Source organism: Phyllostomus discolor, chromosome 3 (genome assembly GCF_004126475.2).
Source record: "Phyllostomus discolor isolate MPI-MPIP mPhyDis1 chromosome 3, mPhyDis1.pri.v3, whole genome shotgun sequence".
Taxonomy (NCBI): Eukaryota; Metazoa; Chordata; class Mammalia; order Chiroptera; family Phyllostomidae; genus Phyllostomus; species Phyllostomus discolor.
Window position 1 is genome coordinate 30,203,617 of NC_040905.2, and position 24,834 is coordinate 30,228,450.

Genomic DNA, 24,834 nt, shown 5'->3' on the forward strand with positions numbered 1-24,834 from the left:
CCGAGCCTGCCGCGCCCTCCCCATTCTGCGCATGCGCGATCGCGGGTTGTCCCCGGAGTTGCCTGAAGTCGCGCGGGAAACCCTGGCAGTCCACGCGGAGACGCCTCTGCGGCTGCTTTCTGTTGCCACTTGCCCACTCAGGTGGTCAGCGGATCTCGTTGGTCGCTGTTTTCTGGGAGTACCGGCCGCCGCGCTTTTGACTTACCTCTTGCAGGTCCTTACAGGTCCAGGTGGAGGCGCGGACTTACGGGGTCCTCGAGCGGCAGCACGGAAGTGCGCGCAGCCGAAGGTGGCGGCTCGGTGGTTGCGGACGGCGTGTGCAACCGCGTGGACCATGGGACGGCGAGCGCGGGCCCGGCGGCTCCAGCAGCCGCAACACCGGCGGCCGGAGGACTCGGAGAACGGAGCCGAGGGCTGCGGGAAGCGTAATGACACGGTAGGAGCTGGAGCAAGGGCGGGCCGGCTCTCCGAGAGGGCCTCCCAGAACCCGAGACCTGCGGGGCGGGGAGGGACAGCACCCTGAGTCCTGAGCAGATTCCCCTTTTGTTTCTCAGGGCTGGGAAGGCGGGTACCCCGAGATCGTCAAGGAGAACAAGCTCTTTGAGCAGTACTACCAGGAGCTCAAGATTGTACCGGAGGGCGAGTGGGATCAGTTCATGGAAGCGCTCAGGGAGCCCCTCCCGGCCACTTTAAGAATTACTGGTTATAAAAGGTAAGAGGCCTTGCATGTATTTTCTCTCGAGTTGAGAGTAACGAGGGTGTTTTGCCTGAGAGGTGTTACAGTGCTACAGAACCTCTACAGGTCAGCGGTGTGCATCCTAGAGCCTGGAAATATACAGGAGGGAGCACAGGGTCCAGTGGAATAGGTCAGTGGGAAGCTAAAATAAAGGAAAACGCTGTCTGAGAAAGGGTGGGTGGGTCTTCGAGAACGCCTATCCTTTGGAACACATGAAAATTTGTGACATTATCGAGTTTTGGTAAAGCTTCTGGTTCTTTCCTTTTGTACATTTGTAGTTATAGCTTCCCAAGATGAGTTGCAAGTAAAAATGGAACTGTAGGAATATTTAGAAGGGAAGGAATGCAGTAATGTTGCATTAGTTTATCATCCTTTAGTGATTAAACAGGATTGTTTAAGCTTTGAAAGAAGAGTGAAAAGGCAGTGATTAAAGAATGTTTTCTCTCCATATAAGTATGGTTTTGTTTTAAATCACTTAAAATCTTAAATTCGCAAAAAGATAAGCTATTAGTAGCCTTTGAGGTTGTTTTGAAACTTGCTTATTTTTTCTAATAGCCATGCAAAAGAAATTTTACATTGCTTAAAGAACAAGTATTTCAAGGAATTGGAGAACCTGGAGGTGGATGGTCAGAAAGTTGAAGTTCCACAACCCCTGAGTTGGTAGGTACAAGGCATCATGTTGTTGGATGTGTCTTTGGGATTTTAATTTTTTGTCACTTGAGTGTACCCCTTAGTAATGCATCTGTTATTAGCACAAAAGAACCTGAATGTACTTCTGAGACATCTTCATGTTTTTTACCCAATGATTACTTTACACTGGTGTGCAAGTTTTCATGTATGGTTTGCAGCTCTCTTTGTCTGAGTCATTGAGTTCAATTAATGTTGCCCAGTGAATTCAACCCCTTTGCTACCATTTCCATTTAAGCCCCCTGTTTTCTGACGTCAAAACTTGCTGAGTGGCTTCCCTACTTTCAGAAAAATGACTTAGCCTGGCAAATGTGCAACAGACTGCTCCAGCTGATTTTGTGTTTACTGTCTCTGGTACCCCAGCACACTTCTGCCCTACTTACTAAGCATCCCCCTTTTTTTAACCTGTTCTGTAGGTTACTTGTTTCATGGCCCAGTTCAACTCTTAGTTGTCTATAAAGATGATCCCTTATGTCGACAACCTAATTTTTAGTCTTGTCTTAAAAATGCCTTGAGTATTCAAGCACAAACCATAGAGCCAAACCCTGGGGAGTCATTAAAATAAATTGTTATAGATCTACATTTTAGACTGTCAACTTTGAGGCAGTTAAAATTCTCACAAAACCAAAAAATTTTTTTAAATGATTGCTATAAAAAGATGAACGTAACTGACATTTGACAACTTTTGGAGGTTTGACTATTCAAGTGAATGATGTTACTTTTCCTTTTTAGATATCCTCCAGGGTCAGGTTTTCGTTCATTTGAGCTGTAGGTACGCTTGCTTTTCTTTCTTTCATTGCCATTTGGAATTTCAGTGTCCACATCACAGATGTGCATAGCATACGAATTTCTAATGAAGGATGAATGGCCACTGCTAAAGTCAGTATACAGCTGAGGTTGATTGGAGAATAAAAGTGAATCACTGTCTAATAATCATAGCCAACCATTCTCTTCACATTATTGTTTGCTTTAATTTTCTGAACGCAGCAACTGAAGTGTGTGAACAACATATTGTATAAGATTAGAGTCCCTAATACTTAGTCTTTTTCATTACTAGTGATAACTGCATGACAGTTTCACTGTATAAATGTTTATTTAATAAAATTTCACTGGTCAGGTGTTGGGATACCCTACATCTCAGCAAGTAAAGCAGAAACTTACCAAGATGTCTGATGGTTTTCTGTATTGCTCATAATGCAGAAATATATAATCTTTTTAACCTTTTGGTACATAGTGGAATAAAGTATACGTTAGTTTGTGGGAACCCTGCTGTCAGGAATTTTAAATACTAGTCTTATATCTTGTGCGGATTTCATTTTTTTTCTTTTCAGTCTCAGGACTATAAGAAATTTTTCTAAAGAGTTTTCTATGAAAGTCATTTTGACAGTTGTAGAGAACACCCCATTAGCATTCTTTTTGTTCTTTTTAATGTGTGGATTGAAGATGATTTTCCCATGGATGTTGTATATACTTAGATTTTTTTCCCCTTAAGAATTTTTGAGGTGTAAAGGTGACAGTGGTGCTTTAAATTGATCCTCAGAGTCAAAACAGACTTTAGAGTCTCGTGAACTAAATTTGAATTATGTAACTAAAAAATATAGTTCTTTGTGACTATTTTGTTGAGTTTAATTAATATTTGTTGGCTCAAAAAAGTTGTTTCTAAAGCTGTATTGGAAATATTTTTTTATTTAACAGCCTGTTTTTGTGCTTAATTATTTGAACATTTTAAAATACACTCTTTCATAAGATTAACAGCTTTTACAACCATCATTACTTAGAGTAGAATTTTGGTCTTATAATAAATATACATTTTTTCCTATTAAGAAATTCATAAGGCACACAAGGAAATATTTACTCAAGTTATAGCTAAACTGCGTATTTATATTTGAAAATCTGCAGTGATGTGCAGAGTTCAAATTCATGGTGTTGGTGATTTGGTGCGGCGGTAACACATCTGTCATTGATCGCAGAGATTCCAGCCTTGCCAGAAGTTACACAGAAGTAGCATTTAGGTATTCAACTTGGTGAAGGCGGCAAGGGGGTGGCAGATTTTGTGGAATAGTACGCAGCTAAAGCCAAATTTGAATGTTTCCCTACCATTTCATCTCTAATGAGACCAAAGGGAATAATTAAAATTAAAGTCTTTTTTAAAAATTGCCTGATAAGTAGGATTGTATTTTGATTTTATATTTTTGAAGTGGGTTGAGTGTTAAAGAAGGAAACGGGCAAAGAACCAAAGTGCTGGGGGCATTTGGAGGGTGGCTGTGAACAGATTTAGCCAGTTTAATTTTTAACTTCTTTCTTTGGTAGAGAGAACTCTTAGTATCCTAATGCCTGAGGTTGTTTCTGTCAAATAATCGCTCAATGTTTCAAAGCAGTCAAATACATTCTTTTTCAGACTTTCTGATTCCATTTTCATGGCTGTTACCTGAGCTGCATTTGACGCATGGAAACATCGTGACCTTGTATTGTTAAATTGAGCTCATTATTGCACCTGAGACTTAATAAAAGTACTAAAATGGAAATAAAATTTTATCACTGAATGCCATGTTATGCTTAGGATGGCATTGGGTGAAGTGAACATGGTACAGTCAGTGTGTCATCAGTGTTCTGACTTATGCAGTTGGTCATCAGTGGAAAGGTGCAAGCAGAGTTAAAAAATAACAATTCCTGATCATTGATGTTATCATTTATAGAAAGTTCAAGTATACATATTTATGGAGATGTTTCATTCTTAACTCTGAATAAATAACAAGCTGGGAGTTCAAATTAATGCATTGGTAATTTCCAAGGATTTTAGATATGTAAAGCATTTCAGTACATTATTAGACTGGCTTGCTTTAGAAATAGGGAAAAGTATAGTAACAAAATTGTAATAAATTGTTTGCCAAATATTTTGATATCTGCCTTAGTACATTATTTTGATTTCTGTGTGATATGCACTTCTTTAAATTTAAGAAATTTGTTAGGTCTTTTTTTCTGATGACATTTGTACTGTTAACTCAACATACATAGTGAAGAGCAGAGAACTCTCCACTTTTTCATCAGATCTTAAACATTCGTCGTCATGGTTTCACTGTGCTGTCACATGCACGTGTCTCCTGTGACCCCCAAGGTTCCTCAGTTTCTGCTGGGCCATGATCCAGTTAGAACCATGTGTCCGTGTCCTGGGGGACATCATGCAGTGTTGGCGGAGTGTGCTGGAGAGGGTTACTAATGAACGGGAGAAAAAAATGGGGTGTTTTGTTGGCTCTATGATCTGGATAAGCAAGAAGTTGTTCAGGGAGCGCTTTAATGTATACAGTCCATAAATGTTTTGCTTTCTTTTTGGTCAGGTATCCTGAAGAACTTGCCTGGCATACAAATTTGAGCCGAAAAATCTTGAGAAAATCTCCACAACTGGAAAAGTTTCACCAGTTTCTGGTTAGCGAAACGGAATCTGTGAGTAGAGTTCTTTAGACGAATTTATGTAGAGGATAAATTTAAGACAAGTTTTGTTAAAGCTTTAAATACACATTAGTGTCATAGTTATATTTTTAACCATGCTTGTCACTGGGAACAATCAAGTGGGCAAAGCATGTAAGAAAGACTCATTTAACTGTATATTCCACCTGTAATTCGTAATTATATAGCTATTATCTTGTTTGGTTGTACTAACCATGAACTTGAAGAGCGATATTATCACAGCTGTCAGTTTGATTGTGTCTTGCTAGATTGTGTCTTGGGTTCGGGTGGCTGCGGAACGGAGGTGCACACGGCATTCTGCCAGACAGCATGCTATTCGGGAGGCAGCCACTCAGCCCCCTCCCTCCTCTTTCTTAGGTGCACACGCCGGGTGCTTGTACCGAGAAAGTCTCATGTTTTTATGGCTGTGTTACTTATTTTACTAACACTGAGACTTTTAAACTCACTTGTTATCATTTCTGTTTCTTTCTTGTTCCTGTCTATACTCCACCTTTGCTGTAACAAACATGCATACATAACAACAGTAATCAAAAAACAACCTAAATGGGACAGCTTTGGTTCTTGAATGACACTATCTTCACCCTCTTGGTTTCCATGCCATCCCAGATTCCTGATTACAGAGAACATTTATCATTATGGTCACTGAACTTTTTACCTTTAGCATCCAACTTTTCCTAACAAAATAGCTATTTTTCTCACTCAATACCTGATTAAATAAATGCTCATAAGCTTTGGATATTGTAAGCTTTGCTGTTCTGTTTTTATTCTTCTGGAATTCTTAATAGTCTCACATTTTCAATCAGGAGTTCTCCCTCCCTGTTTTCTAATCTAGCCAAGGAGACATCTATGTGTCAACAGACAATATTATTTCTTTTTTCCCCCTTCTGTATCTCTCAACAGAGTTAACAAGAGTTAACAGGTTTTCATGGTTTTTCCCCCAAAACCACAACCAATGCCGAAAAACCCTTCACCTTCACCCAGTTCTAACCTTGCCTTATCTCACAGCTGTTTCCTACCATTGTGGCTTGGTGCTCACTTAGGTAACCTGGTAAACTGGGCTCCTGTTTGCCTGGCTTTCCACCCCACCTCCTACTATTAGGAATATACAGAACTGAGTGCCACCTTGTTTATGATTCTGTACTTGGGTCTGTATTAAGAAGGGTTCTCTGAGTCAACTTCCATTGAGAAGCAAGGTCAGATGAAGATCAACAAACACCAAAGAGCAAGTTACACCTTGTTACAAGCAGAGGGTTTGTGGGGAATGGAGTGATAACAGGTGGATAGGTTGTAAAGAGCCAGATTTTGGCAGCTTAGGAAGGTGGAGGTTATGGGAATTTAATGTCGGTAGCATGCATTATAGGGAAACAGTCCAGTTTTTGATCAGAAGTGAGCAGGATGAGATCCTCTCTGGATTATTTAAAGGTGGCTGTCAAACCTCTTTAGGATGTGTTTAGGAAACAAGACTAATTGCCAGGATGTCTGTAGTCAAGGGCCACTCTAATTAGAGTTTCCCACTCTAATGCTTTAATTGAAAACTAGGCTGAAAGCAGAAGGCAGGCTTATCAGAATCACAAAGCTTGGAGTTAGTGTGTCTAGTGAGTTGGTCAAGATTCAGGCTTCACAGACTCATTGCTGGCCTGAAACCCGTAAGATGAAGATTAGCAGGTATGAACGTACAGGTCTGTGTTTAGATTCTGACAGGCAGGTGCATAAGAGGAGTGATGGTTGTTCAAGTGCAAAAGACCCTTGTTGAAATGGGGCGGAAGCCTGCTGGTGGCCAGCGTTTGGTAGCCAGCTCCCTCCTTTGTAGGCATTCATTCCTCAGGCTGTTAAGATAGAGTTGTGATTGAGGCAGGTGCTGGATTTCATCAAGAAACTTTTTGTTTGAGCAAAATATAACCAAAGACACTGAAATAGAGAACAGGCTGACAGTGACCAGGGGGGAGAGGGGAGGGAATTTCAGGGGAAAAGGGGAAGGGTTCACAGGAACAAGTATAAAGGACACATGGACAAAAACTAGGGTGGGGGTGGAAATGGGAGGGAAATGTGGAGGGCTGGGACGGTGGGCTGGGATGGGAGTAAAAGACAGAAAAGTGTACTTGAACAACAATTAAAATTAAATTAAATTTTTAAAAAAGGTAAAAAAAAGAAAAAAGAAACTTTTATTTGAATCTGAACAGCTGTACATCTTAACAGATGCCCTGGCCCACTAGTGAAGATCCTGAGGACAATTTAGTGAAGAATTTTAGATAGTTTATCTTGGAGAAGGAAAGAGGGGAGGAGTGGTTGATGTGTGCATCTTTGTCAGAGGCAGTTCTCAGGAATAGAAAGCAGACATGGACTGTACCTGAAAATGGGAACTGGGAAAGAGAAGTTCCAGTTTTAGCTGAGAGGGAAAAGCTTACCGACTGTGAGTTTGTCCTGTGCTCCCTTTGATTGCTCCTGTTGCGGAGGGTATTTAAGTGGCATTGTCTGCCTTTGAGACATGCTCATCCAGCTTCTGGATGTTCTGAGGGTGGGGAGTAGGGGCTATGCCATCTTACAACCCTTTTATGAAATTTTAAAATTCAGTGTTTTTCTAACAGTGGGTTTTGGTGTGAATGCTCATCCTCACTTAGCCCTCAAGTAGCAAGCATTTATCCAGTAGTATGAAAATCTGTCCTATAATGTTTGGGTGATAGTCCCAACTCTTGTTCTGTGTACGATTGATTATATGATATTTTTCTGTTGCATTTGAAATTTTCTGCCTTTTCAGTGTTATCCTTGACATTTTGTTAATTTTTTTTTCCAAGGGAAATATCAGTCGGCAAGAAGCTGTTAGTATGATTCCACCATTGTTGCTTAACGCTCAGCCTCACCATAAGGTATTGTGTATTGGACAGAACACTGTGGTGGGCAGGGTGCTGCCTGTGTGTGTTGTGCTCTGTTTTGGTGAGACCTTTTTTCCTTAATATAATGAATTTTTGTTTTCTGTCACTTTGGATAAAGTAGAAAGGGATATATTTCCTTCTGGTTTCTTTTTTGCATTTTTGTCCTATTTAATTTTTATAAATCACTTAACTATTTTCTTTCCTCTTAGTTTGTTTCTTAAATTGTTTACTTACTATACAGATTATCTTCAGTGGTCTCAATTGACTAAATCAGATTGAAAATTACAGTGAACATGTACTGAGAGGTGGTTATATGCCAACCATTGTTCTGCATTGTCTTCATGAATTAATTCATTTTGTTGTCCCCACATCTGTGGGGGAGTAGATGCTGCCACTGTCCCCAGATGAGGAAAGGAGACAAGGAAAAGTTCAAGTAACTGGCCCAAGGTCACAGGACTGGTCAGTCATTGGCCAAGCTGTGAGATTTGAGTCCAGGTAGCTCTCTCCTGAGCAGAATGTTACAGTGCTCTCGCATTTAGTATCTGTACTCATTCGTCCCTAAGTGTATTGCCCTACTGTTTCCGGTGCCATCTATTCCTGTTCCCTGTGGAGAGAGTGTCTTTATCACTGTGATTTGGGGGCATTCTATATTATGAGCTCCCCATCACTTAAATATGTCTAGATTCATTCTGTAAGGAAATATATTTAGGTTTTTGAATAGAAATAAAAAATACTAGAAGGACTTGAACTTTTAAATTAATGTAGATTGTTTGATTTCTTAAAAGTCTCAAACATTTTCTTGCTTCTTAATAGATCTTAGATATGTGCGCAGCACCTGGGTCAAAGACTACACAATTAATTGAAATGCTGCATGCCGACATGAATGTCCCTTTTCCAGGTATGCTTTGGACTGGGGGTTTGGGGGTAGAAATGCTACTTTGGTGGGTTGTAGCCAGGAAACGATTAGAACATTGCCTGAAGCCTCCCTGAAAAGAGAATAGGGCATTTTCACACCACCATCATTGATTAGTTTTCCAACCAGCCTTTAGTTTGGAATTATGTTAAGAGCTGCTGTCCAACTATCCACGTTCATATCCCACCACCACATTTATGAAGTGATTTAGGTGACATTGCTAGCCATCACAGATGAAATGAGCCATCCGTTCTGAACTGGAGGATGTGATAGGAGATTGCAAAGTGCTCAGAAAATGGGAGCTATTATAGTATCACTGATGTTCCTTTATAGGGATTTTATAAAGATAGGAAAATACTGTTCATAGCGTTTGTTAGTTTTACTGTACCCTTATCTCCTTTACTTCCTTTAAGAGAGAGTGATACTGACCATAAAATGTTCCTAGGCATAGTTACCATTTTGCTGGAGATGAGAGAGGAAGCAGAGTGAGAGCAGGTGGCACCCAGGGAAGTTTCCACTGGGTTCTTAACTGTGGTTCAGCTCAGAACCTCCCAGGGAATCTTCAGGGGCATTGGACCCCACCCCAGGAGTCTGACTCACAGAGCCTAGGATGTGGTCCAGCATGAATGCAGCATTTTAAACATTTGTTGGGTGATTCTGTTGTTTTCTATACCTTTCTGCCTTCATCCTCCTTTTTTAGTTAATAGTTACTAACAGGAAAGACATTTTTTGCATAATAATTGATACAAAGTGAATAATTGTTGAACAAATGAATCCTGAAGTTTCAGAATTTTTAGTGACCATGAAATCATGCTGAGCCACTAGGTCTCTTTTTTTTTTTGGACCACTTAAATGTCATCCTAGCCAGTCTCACACTCAGAAGGTTGGTGGAGCCTCACTTCTCACAGGCCAGCCTGCAGGTCATGTATTTCAGGAGGTTACTTGTGCTGCATGTCACCCCACACTACAATTTTATGTTCCCAGAGGGATTCGTCATCGCAAACGACGTGGACAACAAGCGCTGCTATCTGCTTGTTCATCAGGCCAAAAGGTTGAGCAGTCCCTGCATCATGGTGGTCAACCACGATGCATCCAGCATACCAAGACTCACGATCGATGTGAACGGAAGGAAAGAGGTTCTCTTCTACGATCGTATCTTATGTGATGTCCCTTGCAGGTATTTATATTATCAAGAGGCCAGAAAGCCCAGAATCCACTAGGGAAATAAATCACATACAGACTAAAATGAAGGTGCACATGAACACACAATGGTACATATGATTCTGGTGTAAACTGATGTGAAGAGAGAATTGTGACCTAAGGTAGAAGATCGGCACAGAATTTTAGTGGTGCAGCAGACTGAGCATGTGGAACACAGATAAAGAAAGGAGTGGTCCTGCTAGTCTAAAAAGAGATTAAGAAAATACTTGAGAGGAAAGAAGCATCGTAAACTCACACATTTCAGGATGTGATCACTTGGCATGAGTTGCTCATCCAAGGGTTTTATGCTTGTACTTCAGTGAGTATGTAAAACAGTCATCAGATAATCACATCAGGTTTCTATTTTGAGTCTTACATTGTTTAGCACAGTGTAGGAGTTCAGACTTTAGAGAAATTCATTTTAGAGTTTACCTTTAAGAGAATTTCATGACACAACTGAATGAGTTTTTCCAAAAAGATGTGACTCAAACTAAAGATGGTCATTAAGTTACCAGAGGTGGTGACATAGGTAATGGTCACAAGGGTTTATTTAATACCTTTTGAACTCATGAATTTGGTGAGACTAGAATACAAAAACTTCCATGAAGTCTTGTTAGCACTGAACAGTGCTTAACTATGATACATCCATATTAAATTCATCGTGTTTAAACAAGTGGCAGATTTACCGCCAGGAGCAGAACTCAGTTTGTAGCCAGTAGTACTGAATATGGCTGAGTTTTTAAATACCCGGAAAAATTCCCTTTTAAAGTAAAATTTAAAATCGATCATGAAGTACATTCCTTTTTTTCTGGGTTACAATTTTCTAATTTTCCTATGGATCAGCTATTTTCCTACCCTTGATCTTTTTTGATCAGAAGTGTCACTTGTTTCTTGTTTCCATATTGTGAGAATGAAGTGACTTTATGAGCACTAAGTTGTAAGCTGAAAAAAAAAATCCCTAAAATTATGGCAGAATTTTAAGCCACCACCATACAAGTGAGGGACGTCATTTGATAGCCATTACATGTCATAGGACATTTCCATCTTGCAGACCCTATGTCTCAAGGACATGTGATGAAACCACAAGAATTAAACTTTACAGAGAAAGCAGCAGATGCAGGAATTAATAAAGAAAAACTGGGTGGATAAAATTAGACATGGACAGAAAGATTAATGAATCAAGTCTGTTATAAAATTTGTGAAATAATTTTCATTGAATAAAGTAGGAAATCAGAAATGTTTAACTGATACATGGAAAAATCTTGGTAAGGAAACTAAATTAATTTGCTGTGGAAAGTCCTTCATGAGTGTAAGTTTACATATTCATGTAATTCTGATGAAAATACCACTCTTGACTCACCAAATTTCTAAGTAGCAAGACCAAAATATTCTATGTGTATTCCTGCTTCTGTCCCAGAACTGAAAATAAATTTTGCTAGTATGTCTGTCAAATGGAAGCAAATTATTATCTCTGTAAGTGTTGAAAGAGGTTTTTATTTTCTTACTGAATTGAAAATTGAAGTATAATTAAAGAACTTAATGTACTAGAATGTCCTCAAATAGGAAGGTGATTGTAGTTTGTAAGAATTTAGATTGTTTTTTAGTTGGTGTGTATGATAATAATAAAAGCTGTTTTATAATTTAGCTTGAACGTGACATATTTATTAAACTCTGATTCTACCTGTAGAAAGTTTTAAGTTTTTAAATATCTTTCTTTTCAGTGGAGATGGCACTATGAGAAAAAACATTGATGTTTGGAAAAAGTGGACCACCCTAAATAGCTTGCAGCTGCATGGGTAGGTAAATCTTTGTAGCTGACAGCACTGTTTGACAAGTAGGTTGGTCAACTGGGTGCCCAGGTCTTTGACCGACTCTTAAGCAAGCATCAGTGAGGGCCACCTTCATGGGAGCTTGCTCAAGCGTCAGATGTAGTTGCTTTTAAAACTGAAGATTGTACACATATTAGATACATATTGATTTAAAATGCCTTTTGTAAGAATTTCCAGTTGCTTCAAACATTTTTTTATGAAATGACCATTTACCTTACTGCCTTACCTGTCTTTTTCCTGTTTTGTTCTTTTGTGTTGAATTATTTTGTTCAGTATTTTGACCTCAGAAATACATTTTTACTGTCTTTTAAAAATTTTTTGAGAATTCTTAAAAGGGAAAAGAATCTTGCCTAAGAGATAATCTCTGTCGTGTCTAATGTATTACAGTTGTTTTCGGTGCCTATGGGTTTTCTTAAGTACCTGTTCTGTACAGTTTCGATTGTATGATCTGTAGAGCTTTGTATTTTTTTTATTTTAAATTAAAATTATGTATTCTTAAAAGAGCAGTGCATGATTAAGTGTAAGTGTATTAATGAATATTCACCATTAATAACTTCACGAGATTTTATTTCTCTGTTAAATACCACTGTTTTTGTGAAACAGGCATTAGGATTGGACTATATTAAGGGATACAAGATGTTCATGGAAAGAAAACTCAAGTATTTGTATAAGTATGGAGGCTTTTCAGTAGTGAAATTTGATGTTGAATTCAGTTAATCAGTTTATGCTTTCTTGATGAGATGCTGGGAAAGGTACACAGAACATTTAAACAAGTTTTATAGAACTCTGGGTGCTTTTTTATTTACATGACACATCTTTTGTAGGTTACACATCTTTTGTAGGTTTTTCCTAACTTCACTTAGAACCGTAAGGGTGTTTTGTTTTGTTTTATGGGAATTATGTATTTTACTTAGAGTTGCTTAAGTCTGTCCTAAAAACCTGTGATATGTACATGACACAGTGGGTGCTTCTGAAGTGTGTGCTGTCTGGCCATGCTAGGTCTCCGACTGAGTGTGTCCAACCCTTAGCTTACAGCTGCGGATTGCCACGCGGGGTGCCGAGCAGCTGGTGGAGGGCGGTAGGATGGTGTATTCCACATGTTCCCTGAACCCCATTGAAGATGAAGCAGTCATAGCATCTCTACTGGAAAAAAGTGAAGGTAAGCATGCTGGATTAGTCTTTTAATGAAAGTATGTACCTTTCAGAATCTTCATTGCTGCAGTGCAGTGATTTTCAGCTGTTGTGCTTGACTAATTTAGTTGCGGGCACTGACCCTTTTTCCCTTAGATTGTCCAAAACATGAAAACAGTCGACACAACGATAGTCATCTGGTAAGAATGAATTAAAATTATACCTTTTTTGGTCAGAGAGGCAAAAAATGTAATTTTTGGTGTGGCACACAATTTTAGTAATTAATTTATGTGGGTCATGAGATGAAGAAGGTTGAAATTTGCTCCTTTAGATTTTTTGCCTGGGTACTTGCTTATATTATTAGCCTGCAAACCCTAAAATGAGATATCTTTAATGAAAAACAAGCTAATGTAATGAATCTGTTGTTCTTTCGTGAACTGTAACCTTTCTGCCCACTTTGTTTATCAAGTGTGAACAATTAGATCCTATGACAATTTTTTAAATGTAAATGTGGTAAAACAAACATAACTTAATGTTTACCGTTTAACAGTATTTAAATACACAGTTCAGTAGTAGTAAGTACATTCACATTGTTGTGTAGCCAGTCTCCAGAGTTCTTCCTTTTGAAAACTGAATTCTGAACCCGTTAAATGACTCCCCGTTGTCCCCTCCCCCTGCTGTGTTCCCTGTCTCTGTGAGTTTGACCGGTCTAGGTGTCCCTTGTGAGTGGAACCACAGCACTTGTCTTTTTGCGACTGGCTTACCTCACTTAGCATAATGTCTTCAGGGTTTACCCATGTTGCAGCAGGTGTCAGTCTCCTTCCTTTTCCAGGCTGAGTGATACTCCTCTGTAGACCACGTCACGTTTATCCAGCCATCCGTCGATGGACACTTGGGTTGCTTCTTCATTATAATGCCGCCACCACCGTGGTGGGCAGTCACTTTGAAGCCCTGCTTTCAGTTCTTTGGTGTGACGTGATCATTCTGTTTCAGGGCCTGCCGTGCTGTTTTCCACAGTGGCTGCACCATTTTACAGTTCCACCAGCAGTGCACAGGGTTCCAGCCATCTGTGTCCTTGCCAGTACTTGTTATTTCCTGTGTTTCTGAGGGTATCCATTCTAGAGGGCGTGAGATCTTACAGCGCTGTTCAATGAAATGTTTTGAAACAGCAATTTCCATAATATTTTGATGTAAAGTTATTTTTTTCATGTTTTCACTGAAATGATAACCTTTCCCATCATAGTTGCCTTAAAACAAATCATGAGAAGTTTCGAACTTCAGAGTAGAACACCACCAAATTTACTACGTCAGTGTTTGTGAAGTAAGTTAAGACAAGTGTGCATTTCCTGAGGTGGTGTCCGCACCATCTGGGCTTCCAGGGGCTTTCTCAGTGGCTGGCTGGGCTGTACTGTGTAGTCAGCCCTCGTCGTTGTCCTTTAGGTCTGAATTTGATGGATTTGTTTTATTTTTTCTGTACTCATGGCGGTCTACAGAAAGAGTGCTTTCTGGATGATGTTTTTTGTGTGGTCATATGTTCACAGTTTTGGTGGTACTTTGTCTCAGAAGGCATGTGAAAAGGAGGATTATGGGTGATGTAACTGAATAGTAAATGAACTGGACGTCCCACTGGGTGATGATTTCCCAGTAGGCAGCTGGGTTTCCAGTCTAGATTTTGCTTTCACAGCCACCATTCTGCATGTGGGTGTTTGAGACCTCACTGTAGACTCCTCATCTCAGTGCTCCAGCGCAGGCTCCCTTGCAGACATGGCTTCACGGGAGCTCAGACTCTTGCCGAGCTTTGTGCTTGACAGTTGCTGGCGACTGTGACTGGATGGGGTGTGATCCCCACCTGAAAGCACCCGGAGACCTAGCTGGAGGAATGGCAGCTGAAAATGAAGATTCAGTCTGCAGACCCTAGGCCGTGGTTGGCAGCTTCTGATCCAGATGCTGGCAGGAAGGCACGCTGAGCAGTGTTTGAGAAAACCAGGTTCTGGAGACACTGTTATTTGGTGTTCACTTTTGAAAGTAAGATGGCTCATACACTAGTGGAGGTCAGTTTTTGCCAAAGGTGTCTCGCTGCTAGATCCCCCCTTGTGGAGTCTCTTACTTTGTTGTTGTGATTGTCTCTGGGGTTTCATGGCTTCTGTGGGGTTTTGTTGGTGTTTCCCCTTCTCTGAGGCTGTCAGACTTGTATCTGGGATCTGAGTGGTGGTTCGTGTGAAGGGTTTCCTGGCCCATCCCACAGCTTTGGGTAATACTGCTGCTGTAGATGTGTTGTTTTTAAAACCAGACTGTTGTCCTGATGGGCAGTTCTAGAAACTAACTTGGGCCTAAGACTGAATGTTTTAAAACCTCCATAGTTTGCTTTAAAATGTTGCTTTTTAGTTCTGGGATGTTTGTTAGCCATAAAGGCATGGAAAAGACTGGCATGTGTCTAAAAAGCAGGGGCCGACTTCTGAGTTCTCGCCCGGAGTTGCCTTCGAGGTGAGTTTGGTCATGGAGTCAGACTTGGCTCATCCCAGGACTCTGCAGCTCTTCCTCCTCCAGGAGCTGGAGTGAGCTCCAGTTAACACCATAACGTTCACTTGGTTTAGGTGTACAGTTTAGTGATTTTTTTTTGTAGACTTACCAAACTCTGCATAGCCCTAACCACAGTCCAGTTTTAGACCAAGCGGAACCCTTCCGCCCTTTGGCTGGTATTCCCTGTTCCCACCCTCACCTGGGAACCAGGAATGTGCCTTCTCTCTGTCTATCTGTGTGGTTCTTCCCTCCTCAGACATTTCTAGTGTGTAGAGTAACACAGTATGTGATCTTTTGCATCTTCTTTCTTTCGTGGGCATGTTGTGGAAAAAGATTTTTACTTTATTTTAATTTTTGGTACATAGGTGCTTTGGAGCTGGCTGATGTGTCTTCTGAACTGCCAGGCCTGAAGTGGATGCCTGGACTCACACAGTGGAAGGTAAAATTTCTGTGAGCACCCTGGCTCAAAAGAGCTGGCACAGCGTACCTGGCTGTTGTGACGGTTTTAAAGCATCCACATTTGGGTAACTTGAATAATACTGCATTTGGTTATGAAGTTTAAAATCAGTGTCACAATTGTACTTATTAAATGGTATGATCATACAAATATTTTTCTCTGGCAGTGAAAAACTTTTTCCTGCCTTTGTTGTCCAATTAGACATCAGCTTTGCTTATTCTCTTCTATATAAGTACAACTTTGCTTTATTTTTTTTATTGTCTGGGACTCAATCTCCATTTCTAATATAAAAGAATTAATTATTTTTTTAGTTTTAAACCGGAAACACTCTGAGGTGCTTTTTTTAATTCCCAAATGGAAAATGCTTTATAAAATAACCCTCCTGTTTTATGGAATTTTTATCTTTGCAAATAGTCTTCCTCTCTTTGGAGAGAAACGAGAATCGCCATTTACCGTGTTTGAGACCTTTACACTGGCACCCTGTGATCTTTCTTATTAGTGCTGGTGATTTAGAACCTTCTCCTCTTGCTTGGTAGGTAATGACGAAAGATGGACAGTGGTTTGCAGAGTGGGATGAGGTTCCTCACAGCAGACATACCCAGATTCGGCCAACCATGTTCCCGCCAAAGGACCCAGAGAAGTTACAGGCGATGCGTCTGGAGCGGTGGTGAGTTTCTGGAACTGTCAGAGTTAGGGGATGGTGGGGAGGTTGGGCCCTTGGGCACTCCTGCGAGGCCTGGGCTGTGCCCATGGCTGACGTCGCGTATGTGAGCTTTTCAGCACATGAGAACTTCTTACCTGTTAGCTGCTGGCATCAAGCCTTTGTGAATAATGAAGGTGGTTAGACCTTACGTTAATACATTGGATACTGCATTAACTTTCTAAACATCACACATTGGCCATTTCCTGAATTGAGAGCTGTGTGAATACTTACAAGACATGACTTCATTGTCACAGGTTGACTTTGTAGTATTTATTTTAATATTTAATACTAAAAGAATGTATTTTGGATCACTTAAAATGTGAGAATTGTGTTTTTTTTAGTCTTAGAATATTACCACATCATCAAAATACTGGAGGGTTCTTTGTGGCAGTATTAGTGAAAAAGTCTTCAATGCCATGGAATAAGCGTCAACCAAAGGTAAACATCTTCTAAAATACCACAGCATACCATGTGATCTCTTTGTACGTTAAAAGCAGAAGCTGACAGAGGTCAGTGGAAGTTGTTTGGGGGTTGGAGGGTGGTTGAGCCTGATGGTATGTGTAGGGATTCATTTAAATTTGAGTTTTCCAAACAAAAAGCAATTTCTTAGATGATCGGAAAAGGTAGACTTTGGAGAATGCATTTCTTCTACATCTCATACCTAGTTCATTAATAAGAATTGGAAGAACAGGAAGACTGTTCTGTGGCTCAAAATTAAAACCTGCCCTGAGTCACCCCACCCCACATTGGCTCTGAACTCCAGTTCTCTGTGGGTTGGTTCAGTTTAGCCTATTTCAGGTTGGTGGAACTCGGCTAATGTCAAACCTGTCTTCACCTTGGCCGTGAGGGACAGTTGCAGAATTTGTCCAAACCTAGCTGGAAGGAAATGAATAAATAAGCCCTGATCTGTTGTAGTGAATCTAAACTCCCTCCTGGGTTGCTCGGTAGGGGCAGCCGTGGAGCAGAGCGGTTGGGGAATGAGGGCTGCCTTTCGAAACTCAGCACAAAACTGTGCTCTAATGCGTGCTGTCCTCCTCATCAACGTGGCGTTGTTTTGTTAGTGTGTGCATCAGCCTTCCGTAAGCATAGAACATGGCCTGGAGTCACAGTCTGAAGGTCTGTGTTTCTTTCAGATGCATGCTTAAAAAAAATTAGGACAAATAATGCTTCGACTTTGGAGAAATAGTAAGTAAACATTTTCTGGGATATGGCTAATCCAGACATACATATGAGTGTACAGCCTCAAACTAGCCCAGGACTGACACTGGCTTTTCTGGGCAGTCACTGTGGTCTTGGTGTTAGGCTGGAGAGTGCTTCGCTTAGAGAGCTAAGACACATGGTATTCTTGACTCAGTCGATCCTGACTCCCTGATCGGGAGCAGAGCTGTGGCTGCTCAGAGCACGGCTAACAAATGGAGCCCCAGACACGGGTGATTTGAGGGTTTTTGCAGCCATATTTAGAAGGTAAAAAAAAGAAAAGTAAAACTTTTTTTTTAATCCCTGTATACTTAAAATGTTGTTTCCATGTAATCAAAATAAGTTATTGGAGTATTGTATATGCTTTCATACTGTTTTTAAAAAATAGTGTCAATTTTACACTCTAGGATATACCTTTACCTACCTAGTCACCTTTGCAGGGGTCAGAAAGCCCATGGCTGGTGGCTGCTGTACCGTATGGTGCAGATTGAGAGCCAGTTACATACCAGCATACTCCAGATTCACTTGGCTTTGGGGTTATGTTGATACTTTGTCACATAACCACCCATGTAAGTGAGTTTTGAACTTTTCCTTAAGTTTGCCTCCTTTGAGGTGGCGTCATGCTTTTTACAACAACTACGTGTTATTTAAATATTACTGCTCCACTTTTCTATTGTTATATCAGTTTGTTACTCATTTCGTTGAGCAAGTATATCTTGGTTGCCTGTTCTGCTAGGCCCATCCTGAGATTCTTCATCCTCAGGATGCCGGAATCTGGTGGAGGTGAAGGCACGTAGACTCTGATCAGAATTTGAGTCAGCGAAAGCCACACTGACACAGTGCAGCTGGTATTTGGGGGAAGGCAAGATTAGGTGATTGTGATGGAGCGAAGAACACTTCCTGGAGAAAGGGACATTGGAGGTGGAGTCTGGAAAAGAGGACAGCGTTTCAGGAGGTAGAGAAGGGGGTAGGAAGAGACATTCCATCGCTGGCCTTGTCAAGAGGTTTTAGATGGTGGTGTTTGTTTTTTGCTACTCTCTACATTTAAATAAACTGTATTCTGTAGGAGGCAGTGTTGGATAATGTTAACAGCTTCAGCATTTCACCAGCTCATCCCCTTGACAGCTTCGTGAGCTGGGGACATGCCTAACTTCTCTGTGCTCAAGGGTCCAATTTGTAAACTCACTTCCTAGGGACTGGGCATTATTACTTTTACCAGTCTTGGAAGTTCATTAGAGAGGACATGTAGTTTTAAATAATTTTTATATAAGGTTTTATGTCATAGAAAATATATAAAATTTTGCTTGTCAAAACCTCATTTGTACCATTGCCCCAGTTTATTATTCAACTGGTATTTCCTTGAGCCCTGGAGGCACAGTCTTCTGATTTCCACAGCAGTTTCTCTAGGTGCCGTGGAACTGTGTTACTATCCTTTCGTACATTGTGCTTATTCCCGTACTTGCCTTTTCAGCCCTCCTTACAATTTTAGGGATGGTGTTGACTCACTTGCATGCCTCATTGTGCAAGAGTGGATGCCAGTAGCATTCAAAGACAGGCTGGCATTGTCCGCCAGCTCTCTATGCCTTGTATAGGGTTACAGTAGAATTGATTTTAACTTCAAAGAAAGTGTCCCTGAATTCTGTATATAATAGCAAGAATACTTAAAATACTGGTTTTGAAAGACTCTATTGTCTTTTATATATTAAATGCTATAGAAAATTAGTTAAGATTGATTTCGTGAGCTCAGTGTTCTCAGTTTTGTTTTGTTTTGTTTTTGTAGCAGTGCAAAGCAGGTTATGCTTTGAGTGTAAGTGGACTTGTTATTCCCTCTGACAGCTGCAGGGGGAGTCTGCAAAGCCGAGAGACCCTGTGCAGTCCAGCCCTGCAGGTCCCACGGGAGAGAAAGCTGCAAGTCCCTCAGAGCTAGAAAGGAAGCTGGTTCCTGGAATTGGTGACGCAGAAATAATAGAAAGGAATGAGGATTTAGAGAAAAATGGAAATAAGAAAGATGGTGTGTGTGGGTAAGAAACATAGTTATGTCTTGAGCATAACGACATTCCCAGTGTCTTCCCAGCGGTGTAGATGGGCTGGGACCCCAGAGCCTTTCCTGTGGTGGTTTTCCATCAGGCAGTGTGAAAACACCTTTGGCTGGCAGAGTGCTTGGTTCAGTGTTGCGGTGCGAGTGCTGCTGTCTGTTGTCTGGAGAGAGAGATTTAAGGCCTGAAGAGGCTACATGTATAAAAAACCCCGTGATGCCCAGAGTTGGGGTGAGGGGTGAGTGGGCAGGGAAGAGTGTGCTGTTGGTAATTAGCAATATTCCTCAGATTCCAGACTGACTGATTCCATCCCAATTCCTTCTTAGTCCTCCTCCATCGAAGAAAATGAAGTTATTTGGGTTTAAAGAAGATCCATTTGTGTTTATTCCTGAAGACGACCCTTTATTTCCACCTATCCAGTAAGGACTAATTCAACCTTTTTTAATTCTTTAAAGGAACTTCCTGTAGGGTTATAAAAGCATAACTGGTCACATTTAACCATAGTTTTTTATTTAGCTCTGTATAGCATTTTTCCTCTTTAATTGCATGTTAGAGCTGGGTGAAACTTTAGAGTGTGTTTTCTGAACCCTTCAATTTAAAGTGAGCAGTAATCAGACAAAATAAACTGCACAAAGATAAAGACATTGGTAAAGAGATGGAACAGCTCTAGACTCTGGTCCTGAATATAACTTACTTAGTTGAGTTACAAGATAAATGGACAGAACTGTGTTACTCAGTTCTGCTTTAGGAAATGAGAAATGAGGGGTCTGGGTGGGACCTTAATTGGGAATCCCCAGGCAGAACAGAGAGTCCAGTCTCATGTTCTCTTCCTTATTCATTAAATCTTTGTATGAATTCATCAGAGTGGGCACTTAACATTGTCTTGCGGATAACTAGCCCTTTGAATACGTTTGTAAAACCCCCTAAGGCGGTGTTCTCAAGTCCTTGTCCATGGAGTCGCCATTGAGGGAGAGAAATTGCCCATGTTAGTGTAGGGCCTTGTTCTGGTTGTGCCTTCAATAAATACTGCTGGAGGTTTCATGTGAAATAGACTGAGCTTAGAGTTTGAGTGCCCTTAAACCACACTGAGTTTGAGAAATGCAGTTCTGTAGGAAAGAATAGGGTGCTTAAAGACAGTCTGTTCAGTTTTGAACTATATGTACTCTTATAAACACCTTGGTCCTATTTATAGGAAATTTTATGCTCTAGATCCTTCATTCCCAAGGATGAATTTATTAACTCGAACTACAGAAGGGAAGAAAAGACAACTCTACATGGTTTCCAAGGAGCTGAGAAACGTGCTGCTGAACAACAGTGAGCGGATGAAGGTATAGGTCATAGATGGGGACTAATGCATAATAGAGGGCCCCTGCTCAGGTTTCCCTGGAAGAAACAGATCCTGGCGCTGGCTCTTGTGTGTCTAGTGTGGGCCAAGGCGAGGTCCCTGAGCCTGCTGTGTGCTGTCAGAGTCCTTAGCAGGCCCATGCTGTGTGGCCTGTGTCCCTTCTGTTCTACTGTCCCTCACACTGTTTGTATCATAGGAGGAAGGTGCTATGGGTTTGGAGATGTTGGGTACTGCTTCTGCGGCTTGGTGTTATTTGTCATTCCCATTTTCTATACAGTTTTCCTATTTTAAGGCCCTGTTTTCATTTGCTTTACTGTTTTCCCAGCTTGTTTTTCCTTTTGCATGTTTACCTAGAGGTCCATGAGGTCAAAGTATTTTCTAGAACATTATCTCCATAGTGGGTGTCCACAGTGGTTTCCAGGGCGACAGCATCCTTGCTCCTGACGGTCTGTGGAATGTGCTGGCGTATTCTTGTATTTGCGAAGATTGCTGGTTTCGTGTTGTTAGTCAGTATAAGCCACATCAACCAAAGCCATTTGAAAAGAGGAGCCCATCAGTTGGGCTTTGAGAACTGCTGTTCACCCCAGTTTTCGTCAGATGACTTTTCAAAGGTTTTCCATTTCTCTTTTCCTTCTTTTCATCAGTTACAGCTCAGCCTCCTCAAAGTAGAAGGGATTATTTTAAGTGCTTATCCTGGCTTTATTTTTTCCCTTATAGGTTATTAACACCGGGATAAAAGTCTGGTGTCGAAATAACAGCGGAGAAGAGTTTGACTGTGCTTTCCGGTTAGCACAGGAGGTAATTTGGGGAATGGACTTGGATAGCACTGGCCGCAAGTAAGTGGGAAGTAGCTGGGCACAAGTAGGAGCTTCTAAGCCAGCCCGACAGGTCTGGACAACTCAGAGCTGGACTGGCACCTACCAGCCCTTCGACCCTCACCGTTGTTGAGCTCTCTGAGGCTGGTTTTCTGCTCGGGGAGTATTTGCTTACAGATTATTACGGTTTCCAGGTGAGGTGCTGCACCTGCCTGGGACCTGTGGTTGGGGGAGGGCTTGACATGGGGATTGGAAAAGCCCTGAGGGCAGGGCTCTCACTTTACTATTCGTAACTGTGACCTTTCTTTGTTCCCACAGGGAATCTATACATTGTATCCATTTATTAATTCAAGAATTATCAGTGTATCATTGGAAGATGTTAAAATTCTATTAACCCAGGAAAATCCGTTTTTCAGAAAACTTAGTAGTGAGACTTACAGCCAAGCCAAGGACCTGGGTAAGCAGTTTGACTTGCATAGAGGCATAACTAGTTCTCACAGACATTACAGCTGTTCCCTCTTATGGGATCTTTCTCAATCTTATGTTCAGTACATTCTGGCTTTCTTTCATTGACTGTCAGTTTCCAGAGGGTTTTGTGGAGACATAAGATATATCTCAGTGTTTTGAGAGTCAGATGCACTCCTGGGGTTGCCCTACTACCCAGACCCTGGTAGAGACCCTGTATCTCCCACCTGCCACCAGTGGTCAGCAGGTGTTAGGACCTGGCCAGCCAGCCAGCCAGAGCTCCATTTCCCCTGCCCACCACTGAGCAGCCAGCCAGGGAAGGGACTTCTGTGGAAGTAAAGAGAGCGAGGGGCTTGAGTTTGCTTGCGTGATGAGGTGCAGGACACCAGCTAGCACAGGTTATTGGGTGGTTTGGCATTTTGATCAATGCTGTTAAAGCAGAATATGCAGCCTTGCCAGCAGTTGTGACGGTTTTGCTAGCCAGCCAAGAGAGATTCTCATCAACATAGATTCTTGGTCATATTGTTGATTTTATATTTCATAAATCTCCACTTCATTCTAGTGATGTTTTTAAGGATAAAAATAATTGTATTAAGAATGCTGGTTTTTTGACTTCTGGTCAAGAGGGTAGCATAGGCAGACAGAGCTTGCTTCCTTGCACAACCACATCAAAACTAAAACTAAAGTACAGAACAGCCATCACTCAGAACCATCAGAAATCAAGTTGAATGGAAGTCTGACAGCTACAGAACAAAAGAAACCACAATCATTGAGACTGGTAGGAGGCTTGCAGATGCAGAACAGGCTGGTCCTTCACCCACATGTGGTGGATAAAAATTTGGGAGGGTTATCTCAGGAGTCCCAGTCCCACGCTAGGCCCCACAGCCCAAGGTTCCAGTGCCAGGAAGATAAGTCTCCAAAACTTCTGGCGGCAAAAACCAGCCAGGATTGTGAGTGGAAGAAAGTTCAGGAGTCCCAAGCAGTTCCTCTTAAAGAACCCACACACGGACTCATCTACTCAGACTCACATGCTCTGAGCTGCAGCACCAGGATAGCAGCTCAAAAGGCACCAGTGGCATACAGGGAGGAACTGAAGTATCTAGTATCGAGGCAAGCAGAGGCTGTTGTCTCTTTTCTAAACCGTCCCCTGACAGATCGGCAAGCTGGTGCCATATCTGAGACTATCAGCCTGGCTAACACTGTTTGACCTACCTTGGAGTTCCCCAGAGACTCTGTCCCACACAACTTACAGGCCTGTCCCTCAACAGCTACTGCATGGATAGGGAGTTGAGAATACTGCTTTAGAGATGTTTGAAGAGGCAGTTTGACAAACGTATTTAAAGGGCTGGTTATCCACAAGACAATGTTAAATGCCCACTCTGATGAATACATGCAAAGATTTAGTGAATAAGGAAGAGAACATGAGACTGGACTCTCTGTTCTGCCTGGAGATTCCCAATTAAGGTCCCACCCGGACCCCTCATTTCTTGTTTCCTAAACGACTGAAGATGTTTTTCCACATGAACAACTGGTCTTGGGTCATGCTTCACAACTTCTTAAATCCTTTCAAATGAGCAACATTTTGCCTTAGTGAGATCTAGGCACTGCACTGGTTCACAGCTTGGCTTGCTTGGTAATTTATAAGCCCAGCACAAGCAGCAGCCATCTCAGATTGCCTTATATCTCAGGAAGGGTGGCCGCAGGCAAAACAGGTTAGGGCTGACCTTGGCCTGCATCACCCAGGAAACCCCAGGGTCAGTGCAACCAGTAGACAACCACAGACGGTGTTGAAGCACCACCAGTTTGCTCTTGCATAGCAGATCCTCCACGGAGGGTAGAGGTTGGTGGTAAATAGCCAATACTTGCAGCTGACTGGCCTGGGTAAGTCCCTCCCATTGACCTGCCGACAGCAACCAAGGTTCAACTACAAGAGGAGGGTGTACTCGGTCCACACAAAATACCTAGTTTGGGTGATAGGGGCGGCTATGCCCTCTGGGGAACACCTATTACATTAGGCCACACTACCAAGACATGGAATTAAAGCAGCTCTACCTAATACATAGAAACAGAGAAACTGCCAAAATGAGACAAGAGTGTGGCCCAAATGAAAAGATCAAAACTCCAGGGAAAAAGCTAAATGAAATGGAGATAAGCAATCTATCAGATGCTGAATTGGAAACACTGGTTATAAGGATGCTCAAGGAACTTAGTAAGGACCTCAGCAGCATAAAAAGATCCAGTCAGAAACAAAGGGTACACTAACTGAAATAATTTATAGGGAATCAACAGTGGAGTAGATGAAGCCAAGGTTCAAAAAGTGATTTGGAACATAAGGAAGCAAAACAATCAGAACAAGGAAAAAAAGCCAAAAAATGAGGACAGTATAAGCAGCCTCTAGGACAACCTCCAGAGGTCCAACATGTGCATCACAGGGGTGCCCGAAGGAGAAGAAAAAGAGCAAGACA

General features: G+C 41.5%; 1 protein-coding gene across 1 annotated transcript in view; it reads left to right on the top strand.

Annotated features, from left to right (window-relative positions):
- Positions 1-11: 11 nt before the first annotated feature.
- Positions 12-24,834, top strand: part of NSUN2 (NOP2/Sun RNA methyltransferase 2) — a 30,438-nt gene continuing 5,615 nt past the window's right edge. The window contains exons 1-17 of the mRNA XM_028519700.2: positions 12-436; positions 555-712; positions 1,292-1,396; positions 4,759-4,864; positions 7,681-7,752; positions 8,572-8,656; positions 9,656-9,848; positions 11,593-11,667; positions 12,729-12,859; positions 15,717-15,790; positions 16,345-16,475; positions 16,853-16,949; positions 19,545-19,729; positions 20,071-20,163; positions 20,937-21,072; positions 21,807-21,887; positions 22,223-22,361. Coding sequence (XP_028375501.2) covers positions 32-436; positions 555-712; positions 1,292-1,396; positions 4,759-4,864; positions 7,681-7,752; positions 8,572-8,656; positions 9,656-9,848; positions 11,593-11,667; positions 12,729-12,859; positions 15,717-15,790; positions 16,345-16,475; positions 16,853-16,949; positions 19,545-19,729; positions 20,071-20,163; positions 20,937-21,072; positions 21,807-21,887; positions 22,223-22,361 — 2,266 coding nt within the window. The 5' untranslated portion in view covers positions 12-31. The remainder of the gene's footprint in view (positions 437-554; positions 713-1,291; positions 1,397-4,758; positions 4,865-7,680; positions 7,753-8,571; positions 8,657-9,655; positions 9,849-11,592; positions 11,668-12,728; positions 12,860-15,716; positions 15,791-16,344; positions 16,476-16,852; positions 16,950-19,544; positions 19,730-20,070; positions 20,164-20,936; positions 21,073-21,806; positions 21,888-22,222; positions 22,362-24,834) is intronic.